Source organism: Nestor notabilis, unplaced genomic scaffold (genome assembly GCF_000696875.1).
Source record: "Nestor notabilis isolate BGI_N333 unplaced genomic scaffold, ASM69687v1 scaffold10910, whole genome shotgun sequence".
Classification (NCBI taxonomy): domain Eukaryota; kingdom Metazoa; phylum Chordata; class Aves; order Psittaciformes; family Psittacidae; genus Nestor; species Nestor notabilis.
Window position 1 is genome coordinate 21,176 of NW_009912478.1, and position 17,470 is coordinate 38,645.

The 17,470-nt window shown below is 36.8% G+C and overlaps 1 protein-coding gene across 2 annotated transcripts in view; it reads right to left on the reverse strand.

Moving 5' to 3' along the window:
- Nucleotides 1-17,318, reverse strand: part of KRAS (Kirsten rat sarcoma viral oncogene homolog) — a 22,974-nt gene extending 5,656 nt beyond the window's left edge. Inside the window, exons 1-5 of one of the 2 annotated variants that reach the window (XM_010019693.1) lie at nucleotides 16,974-17,214; nucleotides 10,844-11,022; nucleotides 8,381-8,540; nucleotides 1,236-1,351; nucleotide 860 (exon numbers count right to left, since the gene is read on the reverse strand). In XM_010019693.1, coding sequence (XP_010017995.1) covers nucleotide 860; nucleotides 1,236-1,351; nucleotides 8,381-8,540; nucleotides 10,844-11,022; nucleotides 16,974-17,084 — 567 coding nt within the window. In that variant the 5' untranslated portion in view covers nucleotides 17,085-17,214. Of the gene's footprint in view, nucleotides 1-859; nucleotides 861-1,235; nucleotides 1,352-8,380; nucleotides 8,541-10,843; nucleotides 11,023-16,973 lie in introns of both variants that reach the window. The other variant, XM_010019701.1, reaches the window with a different exon arrangement.
- Nucleotides 17,319-17,470: the final 152 nt, after the last annotated feature.

Below are 17,470 nucleotides of genomic sequence, written 5' to 3' on the forward strand. Positions count from 1 at the left end.
CAGGAAGGAGGCTTAAGCAATTTAATTCATATTGTTCTCATCGAAAGTAATCTTGCCAAGTTGCTGCTAGTTGTTTTTTTGACAGCTAGGAAAGAATAAAACAAAGTATTTTGATGGTATCAATTTTATTGATACTTGGACTCAAGACTGGAGAGTTTGGTAACTAAAGTTTCCAGTTTCCTGCAAAGAAAACCTTTGATACAAAAGTATCACAAAGTGTATGTTTTTAATGAAGCATCTAAAGACTCACCTCGGGGAAGTAATTATCTCATCACTTAAAAGCTGAGAATATAATAAGCCTGATCAGATCTAGTAGAAACTGATATGAAACAACAATTCTCCACCCTCCCCTGGAAAGTGTTTTTTTCTTTTACGGAATGGAAAATTCCAGGTCGTCCTCTTATTGGACAAGCATTTAAGAAGTAACAACCCACTCTGCACTGGTGCAGTAAGAGGTAGCAAATTAATGGGACAGTAATAGATGCAAAAAGCTATTCTGATGGTTTATTCAAAAAGCACTGGAAGTGATTTACAGAAGCACTTTTTCCATACCACAGCTTGTACTTCCCTCTCCTTCCTTTTTTCTTACAGTGGAGTATATGAATAAAAAAAATATTTTGTGAGAATTTGGGTATTGTGAGTTTTGGTGCTTTTTTGTCGTTTTTTGGTCAGTTACCCCCTTCTCCTCCAGTTCTAATTTACTGTCACTTTGCTACTGTATTTCTGGAAATGGTAATTTTTTTTAAAAGCAGCATGGCATAAGGAAGAGCCTGGGAATTAAGAAATCCTGTATGCCAGCCTCTAGCCAAACACTGCTTAGCCTCCTGTTTCTGCATCTGAGTACTATAAATATTATGACCCTCTCCCCTCAGTTCAGCAACCTGAAGATTCAATCAATGTTCACTTCAACAGTATCTGTAATACATCTATAATGAAACTTTAAACCTCATTATGCTCAAAACTAGGTTTCTGTTTCACAGATGGAGAACTTGATATGCAATAAAGACTTCTTAATCTATTTATCAAAACCCCAGGAAACAAAACAAAACCATTCTTGGGTGTTTGCTAGAAATTTTATTCAGGACTACAATACTGAAATCTGATTGGCTTTAGATCTTAATTTTTGTCATTGATTAACCATAAAATGTCTGATTTGCAAGACACTGCCGAGAACTTTTATTTGACAATTGGTTTGTAAAACCTACCCTGTTACATTACAAAACTTACCCTGTTACATTATAAGGCATTTTTTAACTTTCACGCACCCTGGAGTCTTTTCTTCTTTGCTGATTTTTTTCACTCTGTACTGTCGAATCTCTCGCACCAATGTATAAAAAGCATCCTCCACTCTCTGCATTGTAAAACACAACTCCTTAAAAACTGCTTCATTCACAATCATGAGATATTGGGACATCCATGGCAGGGGAAAAAAAACCCGCAACAAAACCACTGAAATTACAAGCTTTACTTGAGAGAAGTATATGGATCTCCATTTGCATATTTAAAATGCTGGGCTTTATACATTTGCTGCTTGATAAATAGTTTTTAATGCAAGCAAAAGAGAAACGCTTAAAGAATTTCTTGATTACCAATTACTGTATCTACACTTCAAGCCCTCCTATTTTTTGTGAAAGGTAACACTTGGACAAAAAAATGCTAAGAATTATGTTCTTCCACTTCATAATTCCAACTGCACTGAAACGCTTGCGTTACTGAATCTTTTCACACATTTTTATGGGCATGGATGTATTTAGCAGCACAAAACCTTGTTAGATTGTTAAGTGGGGGTTACACACAGTTAACCACCTATTCTCACTTCTTAGGCAAAGTGAGAATCTATTACTGTTTGGGCAGGCAAAGAAAGTAAGCTCACTTCTGTTCTGTTCTTTATACAGGGTGTACTTTCTTTGCAAAAAAACTGTGGAAGAAACTAACAAAATGTAAAAGAAGTCTAACCAGGCAATTTCCTAAGAGGCTACAAAGAATTAAAAACTTCTGGGAATACTAAATTTTAGGCAATGTTTGTTTTATAGCTATTTACTTTATGTTATTAAACGTGGGAAAAGGGATATTCGAGTTACGGCAAAGTGCTTTTAAGAAGCACCTGAAGTGTATTATATTTCAGAGTAACCTTCAAAACTTAATTACTTACTGTAAGTATGGATGTTATTTTTCCATGCATAAAAAGCAATAGTTCATTGTTATCACATTTAAGAGCTTGGGTCACATCAACGTGCAAGGTTCACCTGACTGTTCCCTCTGGGCTGGCCTCAGGCAACCAAGAGGGTCTAATAGTAAGAATTAAGTGCAAACAGCCTGTGAAGTTCTCCTGCTCACACTTTTGTTCTGGTTGAGGAGAGCTCTTCAAGTGTTCCATGTATGACTGAGCTATGTGTTTTACTTTTCTGGTCACACCCTACCTTTCTGCAGCTCTGTGCTTAGACTGCTTGGATACGATGATCCATAAGCATGAAAAAAAGTATGAAGACTGAAGTTATCTTTAAGCAAATACAAGATAAAAAGGTACAGCACCAGGTTTAAATTATGTTATTTTAAACTGACTATATCTGTGCATAAACTTAAAAATTTAGACAGATCTGTGGGGATGTTCTTCTTATAACAAGATGCAACATGTTTAGCTGCAGCTTTTAAAGGAGAAATCTCTCCTCTGCCTTACTGTCAATCTCATTACTTGTTTCCTCAGTCAGATCAACAGGGCTGTTAATTTAATACAAACTCATTATTTGAAAATAAAACCGGAATAGACTGATGATAGTGGAAAACAGTACAACCATTTAAGCCCCAAACTTTATAACTACCCAATGCACAATTTGGGCTTTTATTTGGCATATTTTCCATACACTGTCTCTCCAATCCATCTTTGTATCATGCAGCTAACAATAATTGCTAGCATGACCCACAGTTATTGGGTCATTTTGCATGAACTGTGCCATAGGTTATCACGTTGAAGACTCATTCTTAAGAATGCTGCTGCTTATCTGCTCTCTGAACTACAGCCACTTGAATTTCAAGATTAATTAGATTTATTTCTTGGATTGTATTTCTTTGTTATGAATGATGTGTCCTGTTAGGATGTAGTGAAGTATGGACAAAACAATCAGTCTTACATTCCAGGTCTGAGAGTTTGCAAAATGTGAAAAAAGCTATTTAAAAAACCCAGCAAAACCCAAGTAAAGCTCATACTTTCATGTTTTCCTGGAAGGAGGAAACAGTAAACATTGATCAGCTGCTATGTGCCAAAGCACAGGCTGTACAAGAATCAATATTTTTGTAGATCTACTGTTTTGCAGTAGAAATATGTAATTTGATTATGGAGCTTTCACATGAATAATTAGATAACAATTCTTCAATCAAGGTTTATTGCCAACTTTCCCATCACCAATATGAGCTGTAATTTGCTTTAGCAATGCAGAGAGAGGGAGAGACACAGAGAAAAGAAATTGCTACTACTGCCACCACCAAGAACAGTCTTATCAATCCCCTTGTGAAGTAAGTCATTCTGAAAGAAAATCTCTGCAGAGACACATTTGCTAATTTCATTAGCACAAGGTGACATTTTAAAGAGCCAGGTGACAGTCTTATAAACTTAAGAAGTCATTTAAATACCAATTTCTTTTACGATTCTTCAGTATATTTTCCTTAAATGATTATGGACCATATCTCTAAAATATAATTAACCAATTTATTAGCTGTCAAAACTGGATGCAAAAATACCCTTTGGCAGATACTAAAAACTTCAAAATCTAAACAGCCCCAAGAACCCATTGACCTTAAGGCAATGTTTTCAAGACACTTTTGGCTCCTAGGAGACAGCCAAACATTCAATTTCAAATATGACTATGTGCAAAGAAAGACTATTTTGAATACAAACAGGAATTTTCACATGCTCTGCTTCTCTAAATAGTGCTTAAAGGAAACTAATGAAAGGTAGCTTTGACATCTCAAAAGTGTTCTGTGTCCACCTTTATACACTTTGTAGGAGTTGGTCTCTTAAAATCAACTCTTAGACAAATAAAGTGAAAAGCTATTCATAAAGACAGAAGCAAAAAGATTGCTATTCCCTTGCATAAAAGCACTACCAACATAAATCTTGGTAATGATAAAGTCAGCTTAGCCAGTACTGGAGAATACACAAACCTGCAAAAATCTACTAGCTCGTGCAACATTTAGCTTATAGATTACGGGCAATTTTTTGCTGTTTCTAAAACAGATGTAATACATCAAAGGACTGTTTGAAAACAGTTACTACAACTCAGCCACATGCAGAACCTCCACTAATTTGGGAAGTGAGGGGGTGTTAAGCTGATTATGTTATTATCTTACAATGGTTAAATACCAAACGTACATCAGTAAATTCATATTAAACACTGCACAAAAACACAATGAAAGTTAATCTCTCCAAAGGTAAGAAGCACCAGAATTAGAGCTGTCTGTCCTACCTGCACTTAACCCATTGTGCACATGTATCCTCTTTTTGCTGCACCTGTTTATCTTTACATCAGGTATGTAACAAGCCTGTTTCCTGAGCATCCCAGGGTAATTTATTTTTTTCTCTTGGGCCCTTGTTTTTGGGAAGGACTAAGCTTTTTTAGAAACGTTTTACCTTACAAGAAACTAGCAACATGGAAAAACTCAACTCACCATATGAAGTCTGACATAGTTGTAACTAATTGAAAATAAAGTTTTAAAGTGGAACTTGCACACATGAGATGAATTAAAAATGGCTTGGAGTAAAACACAGAATATCATTGATCCGATACAACAAATCCCTAAAAACTTGGCAAGGTGGTTCACGCAAACTATCTTAAGATACCAGTTATTCATGAATCTCAATGAGCTGAAGGAATGCTGTTCTGTAAATACTGCACCGATTACTTCAGACCAGGCACAGGTTCTCAACTTTACTCAAATTTGAGGCCTAACCTATTGTACATCAGACAGCTGAAATAACTTTAATGCTTTTTTAACAGCATTCTTGTGATTTAGGTCAACTTCTTCATTAAATACTTCAAAAAGTCTGTTTAAGTATATATGTATTCTCAACAAGACCTAACACTTTGGGGTATCCTTTATTATGCTTACAAAAATGCCTCTTTATCTGCTTTGCCTTTGAATTCAGCACTAGCAGGGCAGTCGAAATGTTCCAAGGAAAACAAAATTCTACAGTCAAACCACATTTTGGGTACAGCCTTAGAGCTCTTCCTTGTGTAACTCGCAGGCAAATGGAAGCCCAAGCAAGGAATGCAGGATGCAGCCTTGGTAGGGATAAATCCAGTTTGCCTCTCGCCTCTCATCTCCCATTGATACTATTGGCAATACTGGGAGGTATATGCTTATATGGACCGGGGAGAATTTTAATTTAAAGCTTATATCAAACAGAGAAAAGCAAAAACAGCTATCAAAATAAACTTCAAAAAAAATCATATCCTTCTGCATAAGGACTGTGAAAGAACAAGTGTCTTTGATGCAAAGTTTGAGTCTAAGTGGTGCATATGGCTTGCATTTGACACAATATTGAGACATTTACATTTACAAATAGGACTATCACTTTTTTATAAATTACATTATATTCATTTCAGTCAGTGGTCTAATTAAAAGAAGTTAATAATCTATAGCCTAATACCCAAGTTGTATAGCTTAAAACCTGAACTTTTTGCAGTAAGTTGAAGTTTCTCTCTTTACTGACAGTCAGAACCAAATAAAAACAAATACACTAGCTTTCAGAACAACTTACTTCTGTGCTTCATTTCAGTGTTTCTTTCCTACTTTTGACTTTGTCTATGAATTTTTGAAAATCTTAAGAACTTAGCTGGAACTGAGCTATCATTCTCCATAAGCATACAATGTCATCATTCATTAGAAGTGTCTTTGCAATCAAGGAGAACTTCTTTCCATTTCCATCTCTAGTTTTCTTCCCCAGAAACCCTTCTGATTCAGAGCTACAGCAGAAATGTAGCACAGGGAAGGGCTGACGGAAGGATGGTGGAGGCTCCTTCAACAGGGCATTAGTGCTGCTGTTTCAGTGTGGTGGGAGGTATGTAAAAGAAAGGCAAAGAAGGTTCCTACTTCTAAATATTCGTGTCAGACTTTCTATAGACTCCAGAAGTTATCAGACCACCAGGTACATCTGTTCATACCTAGAAGTTCTGAATGTAACCAGAGAGGAACAGGGTTTTTAATTATTTTTAGCCAAAGACTGAATTCTTTCCAGTAAAAATACAGTCTATAGGCCACATGCTTTGAATGCCCTAATTCAAAAGGTTACTTTGGAAGAAAGAATCAACAATCATACCTTGTGGATCTACCTTTTAGAAGCCAATATTCTCAAAAGAGTATTAGGCATCTTTATTTTAAAATCCACAAGATGTCTTTAGGGACCCCTTGTATGTAAACAGTGCAAAGCTCAGCTTTGAAAAACAAAAAGCCAACACTCAGATCCCTTCTGTAACGTATTTCTGGAGGCACCAACTGAAAAGTCACAGATGAAAGCAGTCAAATTATAGACAGTTCATATGTGACTAATCTATTGTCCTCCAAAACAAGTACAAACCTCCAGCAGACCTCTTTAAAGTCTGAAAGATAGAAAAGCAGATGCTACTTTGTGTAAATGAAGATTATAAAACTGGACTGGTGATTGAGAATGTTGATTTAGTATTGGCTAGGCATGGTGGGGCTGCTTGTCAAAGTAAACTGCAGGTGGGGTGAGGAGGAGACATCTTTGAAAATACACCATCGCATCAACACACTTTTTAATAAAAGAGGCAATGCAAAAGGAACATTTCTCAACAAAGCCTAATGCTACATGAAATGGGCTGAACAGAGTAAAACCTAGATGTTAGTACAGAACTTTTTACAGTGAAACACTGGTAAAACACTGGCACAGGCTGCCCAGAGAGGTGGTGGATGTGCCATCCCTGGAGACATTCCAGGACAGGCTGGACGTGGTTCCAGGCAAACTGATCTAGTTGAAGATGTCCCCGCTCACTGCAGGAGGGTTGGACTAGATGACCTATGGAGGTCCTTTCCAACCCAAACTATTCTAGGATTCAAACCTCAAATGTGATTTGAGTTCTTCCTTTTTTATCCCAACATCTCAATGACAGCCACTAATACAGGACCTTCCAAACAAGAACATTGTATTCATTCAGTCTACTTATATGCCACATTCTTCAGAACACTCTTGTGGCCTAATTTAATCTCAGCCATTAAAGCCGTGTAGTTGGTTTTTTTTTAATCCTACCTAACAGGGACTTTCTCTATTGCCAAATGTTAGCATTCCTTTGATTCCTCTGTAAAATTACACTAATTAGTTCACGTTTCAACTTGTCAGAAACTTGAGCAGGTACAGCAAATTTTCACTAATAAAATGTTCATTTCTTATATACAGTAAGCAAGTTATTTTTGGATATGAGGCAATTCTGCTAAGTGATGCATCTGAATCTATTTAGCAGTTACACTGACCCGTTACTCAAATTGCAGTGTTCTGCTCTTATTTGCCACCTCCTGCTACACCTAATTCATGATTTATAACTTGCACATAAAACTTCTGATTATGGAGAGTACAAATTATTCAGCCACTCAGGCCTGATCTCATTTGTAGTAATAGTTAAGTCTTTACTCTTAAAAGAAAACCCACAATCAGCATTTTTCAAAAAGAATGCTTTCTTCCAGAAGTACCAAAACAGTTTCATCTCTATCTGTAGAGCTGACCTTCTCCTGAATGCAGAGATTTGCACCTAAACCTTGAGAGAAGCACTGAAAGGACCCTAACAGCTGCCTCTTTCACCTGTACCAGTGGTGTGCAATAAACCAACAGGGAGCTCTAAAGTCTGAGTTATTAGTTTACACAAGCAATTAATCCAATAATTTCAAAAAAGACTTACGGTCAATTGCTTAGCTATAAAAAGGGATATCAGGCATGTCCCATTAACACTGAATCAATGCCTCAAAGAAAAACTCCTTTTGTTATTAATGAAAAAATTTAAACCAGAATAAACCAATTAGCTGTTTGTCTGCTTAATCCTCTCGCTGAGGAAAAAACAGCATTTCACCTCTCAGTAGAACTGGTTTTCATTCTAGTAAAACCTATCAGAACATTAAGAATGCTGCAATTGTCTGACAGTGGAGAGCAGTGACAGGCCAGGTGTCATGCTTTGAGTTTGTGCAGCTGAAGCAAGTCACTCATTAATAAACAAGTACCAGTTGTCAGTGAGTTGACAGAAAGTAGAGACACCACAGGAATTTCTATTCTGGAGAAATGTATCTATTGGTATGACCAAGCAATTGTCGATGCCTAGAATAATTATAAATAATTCAGATGAGAGTTCTGCATTTGTTTCTGGTAAGTTTTGAGCTTTACCTGTCTTGTTTTTGCTGATGTTTCAATAAAAGGAATTCCATAACTTCTTGCTAAATCCTGAGCTTGTTTTGTATCTACTGTTCTCGAAGGCAAATCACATTTGTTTCCTACTAGCACCATTGGGACATCTTCAGAGTCTTTAACTCTCTTTATTTGTTCCCTAAAAGAAAAAAAGATGGACTGTATTTAACAGGTGTTAGTGTATTTAATGATTTTAAAACAATGAAAGAATCCAACATAATTTACGTTAGTTTCCTGCACATACACTATTAGAAGCCATCAAAAAATGACCAATCCTGTCACTTTTAAGTTTATCACGTTATTTTAAAAAAATAAGGAAAAAAAAAAAAAAAAAAAAAAAAAGAGGTGAACATTTTACAAACTTCTGTACATTTTTTAACAAATCATGCCAGAAGAAACTCAAGAGGCTCTGACATAAGTCTAACTACTTACCTCTCATAGTCGGTACTCAGAATACTCAGTTCATTTGCCAACACGAAACACTCATTAAAGCACTATGCCCACTGTCTCAGTTATTGTTTGGGGGTGGGGGTGCCTTCTTTTTTGTTTTATTATTAAAGACAGCATTGCAAACTCTTCATTTAGACAGGGATTTTTAAACTTTGACAACCACCAGGCTGGTTCTCTACAAAAAGGTATTTGGTAAGAGAGTCCTTTCAGCCACTAGTTAGAAAACATCTTGAAACACTATTTAGATGTGCTTGTCAAGAATCTCAAATAACAAGCAATCATTTCATTACTTTTGCCTTCCCAAATAATTTAGCAGCATGTTCCTTAATATATCACTGGTTTTGGTTATTTATTTATAAGCCTTCAGCTTCAGTCTGCAAAGTCATCCACAGGTGTGTGAATGCACAGGAGAAACTCCAGCAATCAACTCACAACATTCTTTGAAATTAACTGGGAAGGCCTTCTTATGCAAAACAGCAACTGACTTTAAAAATGACAATCCCACATGAAAACCATTATGCTCCTTCTTCCTTTTACATTAGCCTCTGTCTTCAGAGGAAAACTATTTGTAATAATCCGGTGAGATAATGAAGACAAGGGTATGGTTTTTCTGAGAGCAACAGATAGGTTTTTCTAATTTGTCATCCCTACTGTGCTACTTCTTATCTGGTTTTTTGGTTGGTTGGATGGTTTCGGTTTTTTGTGTTGTTTGGGTTTTTTTTAAATCACCAGTACCGATACATTCAGTTAGAAAATCTTATATATAATGAAATTTATACAAAAGCTGGCTAGCTCAATTTAAATATAAAAAAGAAACAGCCCTCAAAGAAGGACATTCTTAACACTGCTCTCTCTCTGGGTTAGTATGCAGCAGTTTTGCTCCTCTCATTTGCAACAGTACTCCCCTGATCCCACAGCTGCTCCAGAGAGATAAGCCAGCAGTAAACTACTTTTGTAGGTAGGCATCTACCTGTTGTAACTACTCCCATCAGCACACTACACAATCAAATGAGCTGACTTGCTGGCATACAGGCGAAAATGAAACTATGCCATGGGGGCAGTTGCACCTGCTGACTTTGATTACCCTGAACTACCATGGTATCCCAGCTTAAATGTGGAACTGTAACATCTGTTTGTAACAAAAATGTGTAACTTTGGCTTTTAAGTAGATGTGAGGTTTGTGGGTAATACTGACAGCAGAACACTACTCCACCATACAGTGACATAGATCTGACAGCATTATAAATGCCTAACTATGAATAGCTTAGCATTATGTATTTGGAATTAATCTTAAACGGATGCTGCCAAACTCAGCAATCATTGGTGGGATTTGCATTGCCTTCTAATACTCAAGGAGAATTCAATATAATAGTAAGCTACTAAGTTATAAATGATCTGGTATGGTAATCGCCAGAAACTGCTTTTTCTACATTAGTGTAGCTGACAATTTTAACTAATTATTAAAAAAAAAAAAAACCTGAGTATGAAGAAACTAACAACAGGATGGTTTTAGCAGTCATCCTGGAGCTCTGGTTTTGTGTGTCTGCTCTTCTTAGGCATCAGGGCTCACACATGTTACTTTTAGTAACATCCCACCAGTATTTTCTCTCCACTCCCAGAACAAAGCTAGCGATTGACATTATTGTCCATACAATTTCAATTGGATCAGTTTTGCCATCTGAGCACACAATTTTATCTATGGAATGGGCAGAGTCTACCTTTAGATAAGTCTTCACTATGAATAGGCAGAAACACTAAGTCACATTAGTTTATACTATAATAACTTTCAGATGTTTTGTCTGCCTAACTTGCAAACAAGGCAGCAGATTTTCAGATTACCCAAATTTCCAGACCTACAAATCCACAAATAATTTGCTAATTTGCAAGTTTCACCTTAGATGCCATTTCATAAGAAACCATTCTATTATCCAGTGGAAAAGCAAGCAAACTGTCCACTAAATACAAGATTTGATTAACTTTGAATATACACACCTATAATGGTGAATATCTTCAAAAGACTTTGTATTGTTTATAGCAAATACACACAAGAAACCTTCCCCTGTTCTCATATATTGGTCCCTCATGGCACTGTATTCTTCTTGACCTGCTGTATCAAGAATATCCAAGAGACAAGTTTCTCCATCAATTACTACTTGCTTCCGGTAGGAATCCTAAGAAAAGGGAAACACATACACCTTGGTTAAACACAAATAAGTAAAATTTCAAACAACTGTAACTCAATTAAAGTGGTCTATTAGTAGTTGAGCATGACTGAAAACATGTAAGAATTAAAATCCAACTTCACACATGGGCAAATCAGAGTAGGAAAACAGTGTCCCATATTTACATGTATACAGTAAAATCCAGAAGTGAGAAGAGCACTGAAAGACATGTATTCCATTTCTTCAGTGAGGAATAGCATGTGTGCACGCACACACAGAAAAAGGGCAGCGTTCTTATTTTGCACAGAAGACAAAAAGTACAAATTGGATCCAGATCAAAAGCATCTCCCCTTTGTCTCTGTTAAGAAAGAAATTGAAGAAACTAGTAATCCTGATTTTAAAAGTCTTTACTTTATTTAAGCTTACTCAATTTACCAATTGTTATTTTTTTTTCCCCCAGTAAAACTTGTCTTTCATTGTATGGATTGTTACAAAAGCATCGTGCCACAACAATGTCCAAAGTAATAAACCAGGAAGAATACACAAGACAACTCCAAAAATCTATGCAACTAAAAGGCAAACGGAACATAAAAAGCCTTCAGTGTTTGGGATAGGAAATGTGTTTTGTGTGTCCATACAGTCATATTTGTTATTAAGTTATCAAAGTTGAGTTGATATATTTGAAGTTCAAATTTTTTAGCCAAGACAGACCAACAGAGTCATGTAAAAGCCCTGACGGGTTGCTTCAGAGATATTGGAACAAATTACGTCAATACTATCAGTCCAAAGCTTTCATGTAACTGATCCAAGCGCCTAAAATCTGTACAAAGCATCAAGCAACTAGATTTTAGTATCTATTTACAGCTCTTTTTGGTGCTAGGCTGCTATGAGTACGTAGTTCAGCGATAAGAACGTAAGCATTATTTTCCCAATAACTTCCATGAACATCTATGTATTTGAAATAAAAACATGTCAACAGCTTTGAAAACAGGTCATCAAGCAGTGCCCTGAATTATTCTCAGTAAACAGTACTTAAATAAAAGGTATAAACCAAAATCTTGGTATTACCTTTCAGATCCCTTAGCTAGATATTAACACAATATTGCTGCCGTTCTTTTTAACACTGTACAGAAGTCAATCTAAGTTACTGGGCAGAGAATTAAAGAATTAAACTTGCAATTCTAGCCAACTTCAAGACGTATTTAGAATGGCCTTCCTTCCTTTGTACCCATTTTAAGGCACAGTACACCTACTCCTGTGTGCTTTCTATATATTTGTATTTTTACAAGAGGTTCTCTTCTTTCCTGTTGCTCACACTAAAAAGCAAGCAGGAGATAATTGTATAGAATCAGTATTTTAAACTAAACAAACTCTGTAATCACACATTTATCTTGAGCATGGCTGACATGTATCAGGTAAAACAATATTAACTGTGTACCTTAAAGATAAAAGTTTGCTTCCAACATTTTGGAAATATTTATTTCACAAAAGTGCAAATTCAGTGTTGAAGTAGGTGACTTACTTCAGAAACCTGTAAGCCATGTTTAAATATTGATATAGCTGAGACAAATACACAAGTTCCAATGTGTTTGAAAATAAGGTTAATATTCTATCTCATTGCTTAACAGGGAAAACACAAAACAAAGGACACATCTTTATTCCAATTTGCTTAAATTCAAGAGCAGATCCCCCATGTCCTATGATACCTTTATCACAGTTTGCAGTACAGTATTAACTTCTATCACTATACTCAGCATATTTACAAAGCTTTCCTTTTCTCCTCTTGCAATGTGACTGCTAGTTTAAAAATATGAAAAACAGTTCTTGAAAAGCCTGTATTATTCCTTCACATCTTAGCACTTCAAACGAAAAGAAACTCCCCTCAACTGAGCTCTAAACAAAGGCTTTAAGTAATTTTCATCAAAGACAATCATTTTTAAGAGAAGAAAATCACTTTTAAGAACTGCTGGCTTTAGCATGCCTACCATGTTAGCAGTAGCAGTAAAGATGCACCAGCATAAAGCACAGCACAGGTACAAAAAGATGGAATGCTTTGTGATAATAGCCATTTTGCCCACTTCTGGTGAGAAAAATTTGTCACTAACTAGGAAGGGGATTTGAGTCAGAAGGAGAAGACAGGCATGGGAGAGAAAATTCAAGCTTATTAGTTCCTTCCAAGCTACTGAAATAATAAACACCTCGCTTTTTTGCCCCCCCCCCCTTTTTTTCCCCTGCAAAACATCAAACCTTAGATCACATTTGTCACTGTAAGAAAGAAAACTGAATCACCACATTAAAAACTCAGGCTCCTGGTACTGCCAAACCCATTATGGTGAGCACCAGTGTAAACATAGCCAAGACAAAATTCGTTTATCTGAGTGTTACCATACTGTAAAAGTTTTTTAAGTCCTGCAAAACAGAATGTCACAGGATGTGACAAGAAGTTACACCACTCTAGTACATGTGGCACTTCTGCAGAACCCAAATGACCAGACTCCCCTCCACAAACCTCACCAGCTTTCTAACCTATAAATTTCAGAATTTATAAAAATCCAGTAGCTTTACTGCACATTGGGAGAAATGCCATGAAGAAACCATGAAAAAGCATCCAGTATAAGGCTGTTAAGTAAACACAAAATGCAAACTATATATAGGTGAATACAGAAGCAGTACTTGACTCCAAATATGAATTTGCAGTTTTTCCCCAGTCTACTGACTCAGCATATCTATATAAATGTGTTTTGATTTCATTAATCATTTAACTTGATTTTATTGGCCTTTCAGAAGCCTAAAAACCAGCATGAATTATGGTAACAGAGTAATTATTCCATCTGTTCACAAGCACTGATAAGAAAATGTGATAGGAGTCTCAGCTATATGCTACATATGGAATTAATTTAAAACATGTCTCACTGCTTAATAAATCTTATCTAAGCCAGTAGCCATTATTTTGTAAAAATCCACCTTACCAGTGATTTTATGTTAAAGTATCACAGCTACTAAGAATAAGCTATTACTAAATACTGGTGGAAGTTTCGCAAGTGCATAGGTCATTTAAGAACACAGACTTAAATATCAGTATTCCTAAATCAACCAAGGGATTTTGCTAATCCAATTGAAAACCCTCTGTCAGGCAGCTAGAAAAGCGGTTCTTTCTCTAGGACATTTAAAAGATGACATATATTTAGCACTAAAACATTATGAAGCTGTAAAAAATAATAAAACAACGATAAAAAATTAAAATTTAGTTGTGATAGCTTGTGATGATAGAAGATTTAACAGGCCTCGTCCAGTAGAGGGCACTAGTCCAACTGTTCTGCGTATTAGAAACCCAGATTTGCAAGGGTTAGTGTACAAACAGTTAAGTAAAACACATAAAAAATTACACGGCTATAAATCTATGCTTGGACATCTACTTCAAGTAAGATATGAAATCGTGAAACACATATAAAGCATATACATTTGACTAACAGTAGCCACCCAAATATGCACCAATTTTAATTCCTCCCCCTGCCCCCCATCATCTGCTAAGCTCATATCAAATAACTACTATATTTTTCTCTCTCCAACTGCATCATGTCTTCACAACATGAGAATTTTAGAACTGCTGAGTTTTGTTTTGTAAGTCACAGAAAAGACTTAAAGTTATTCAATAACTGTGTAGTTGTGGAATCCATCATATATAACAAAAACACTGAACTCTCTTCTCCATCTATTCCAAAATACTTAGCTTTATTATTTATCTCCCAGGGAAAATGAGTATTTTGGCAACAGCTGTATAGCAATGAAAGAAACAGTAGTAAGTGAGAAACAACAGTAGTGACACTACTGAACTGTCTTAACTGTTATTTACCAGTAAAAGCAACTTCAGCCTTATTCCCTCATACTGCATAAAAGGCACTCTACAGCTATTGTTCTTTGATCGGCCTCTACCACCACAACCACATCTATACAGGAAGCACAATCAAGCAACCCTTCTCAGCTGAACAGGATCCTGCTCAAGCAAGGGCTTGAGCATTTAAACCCAATTACAAGCCCACTCTCTACAACCTGTTTGCCACTCCAAATCACAGGTCACTCTTATAACATCTGAATTACTTCTTCCCTACAAGCTTACCTACCAGACTATAGCACTGTGAGTGCACACAAGAAGATTCACAACGTTAAGTAGGAAGATACAGCCTCCATACTCAAGGTCTCAGAAAAAACAAGACAAAAATGGTAACTAGCACTCAGACAAGAACTTGTAGGAGTTGCAGAAGATTAACACTGTTGCATGCAACAAGTTGTGGATGCTGATAAAACCTATTAGGTTAAAGGTTTCTTTCTTTCGGAAGAACATACTGATTCTGGACCACACCACAGTGTTACGATCATCCTGCACACTACAGAGTAAAAGACACGGTTCTGTGATTTTAGGTTTTTTCTATGAGGAACTGCATTTTCATCTTACTATTTTACATTAAAATGTATTTGGTATTCATCAAAATACTCAGACTGGTTGGCAAAATCCCTCAAGTCATTTAGGAATACTGTCATTTAAGGTTGCATTCCTTGTTTACACAGTGCTGGCTTTATATGACAACTTACAACACAGAACCGCCACAGTACTTTTTGCAATGCATAAAAACACACCTCCAACCTAAAAGAAACCCAGATGATAATGACAAGTATTACAAAGACCAACATCCTCCAAGGTTCCTTTTGCAGGAAAAAGTAAAGTCCCATTTTGCTTGTTCTCCTCTGAGTTTTATGTGTTTTCTGTTTGTCTAGCATGTTTATGGTGACTACTGTTAAGATTTCACATCTTTGTACTTGCAAAAGCTGCCCTCCTAGCGCAAGTCACACATGCTTCCTTCTCTCCATAAGTCTATTCACCAAACCTTCCACAAGCATACATGAGGCTACTGGGCAACAGAGAGACAATACAACACACAGGCACATTAATAAACTCAAGCCAACACATCTCTGTTTGGAGCACAGAGGCTTGTACTTCAGTGGAATAAGACAGCTTCCTGGCACCTCAGGCCACTGGCTCCTTTTGCTTGTGCCTACCTGAAAATGACTACAGAGCCATTTTCCAAGTCAGCATTTTAAGCCAAGATTTAAATCCTTGCGATTCCTTCAAGTGAGCTTGGGAAGTGCCTCACTGTATAAACATATAAATGAAGTCATAAGCTACAGAGCTTCAGTGCTGGGAACATAAAAATCTTGTGTAACTTACAGTGTCATTTCTACTTTTACATGGTCTGAGGTTATTAAATCCAACAATCCACAGGAGACTTCAGGCAATACCAGTATTTTCCTTATATTTAAAAGGCAGAGCTTGCCTACTCAAATACCTTTAAAATACAAACTTTTAAGCAACTTTTAAAGCTTAAATACAATTCGTGATTTTGAGAAACTGTGCCATGTATTTTAAAGCATCCACTACAGCAGTTATCATGTTTTTTCTAGGTACAGAAGCAAGCACTGGTGTTTTAAAAATAAATAAAACCAGGCTCCAAATTTTGCTTCATTCACCGTAACATTCCTGGACACATTTTCACTGTGTGAAACAGATCCTAATGATAGGAGCTGAGAAAGCTTGATGCATACATTTCAGAACTACAGATTTTCACATTTAAGAGGTTGCATGCAAAGCCATGAAGAGTTTTGCCAAGCATTTTCACATGAATTTGTCAACAACTTTGTCACAGAGATCCTAAAAACATGCATCCAAACTGCCCAACAAAACATGGCAATTAACACCATACTTTAATTGAACACAACTGTTCCACAACCAAATGAAGCAGCACAATTTCCTCTCCAGTGCTGGTCTGATGCTGGTCATTACCTTTAAGAGTTTTTTACTGTAAAGCCTTGTTCTATGTTTTTGTGGTAACTGTCCAAGCATATGCAACTGCCATTATAACTGATAACCTCTCTTCACAAAACGAGTGCAAGATGAAATTGTTTACCTCTATTGTAGGGTCATATTCATCCACAAAGTGATTCTGAATTAGCTGTATTGTCAAGGCGCTCTTGCCTACACCACCAGCTCCAACGACAACAAGTTTATATTCTGTCATTTTTTAGCAGACCTGATGACAAAGAAACCAACATTAAGCGAGTCGGGCTCCGGCTAATGAGGATGCCGTTGGTGCGCTCTCATTCAGTATCACGTTCCTTTACTATTACCGGAAAGCAACTCCCTCCCTGAAAGACAAGACAAAAAGCCGTGAGGGCATGCTGTTTCTCAAACAAAATTATACATAGGAAACATAGCGTGGGCACTAAGCTGAAAGGCACGGATTACAAAGAGGTGAAAGACCCGGGATACACTAAATCCTGAAAGAGGCCGGAGAGTATTTCTCGCGGGGCAAAGACGCTGTTCTCTGCCGCTTTCTCCCAAAGCCCCGGTGGCTGTGGAGACCTCCCGGATCCGTACGGCAGCCGGGCCAGGTTCACCGCAACC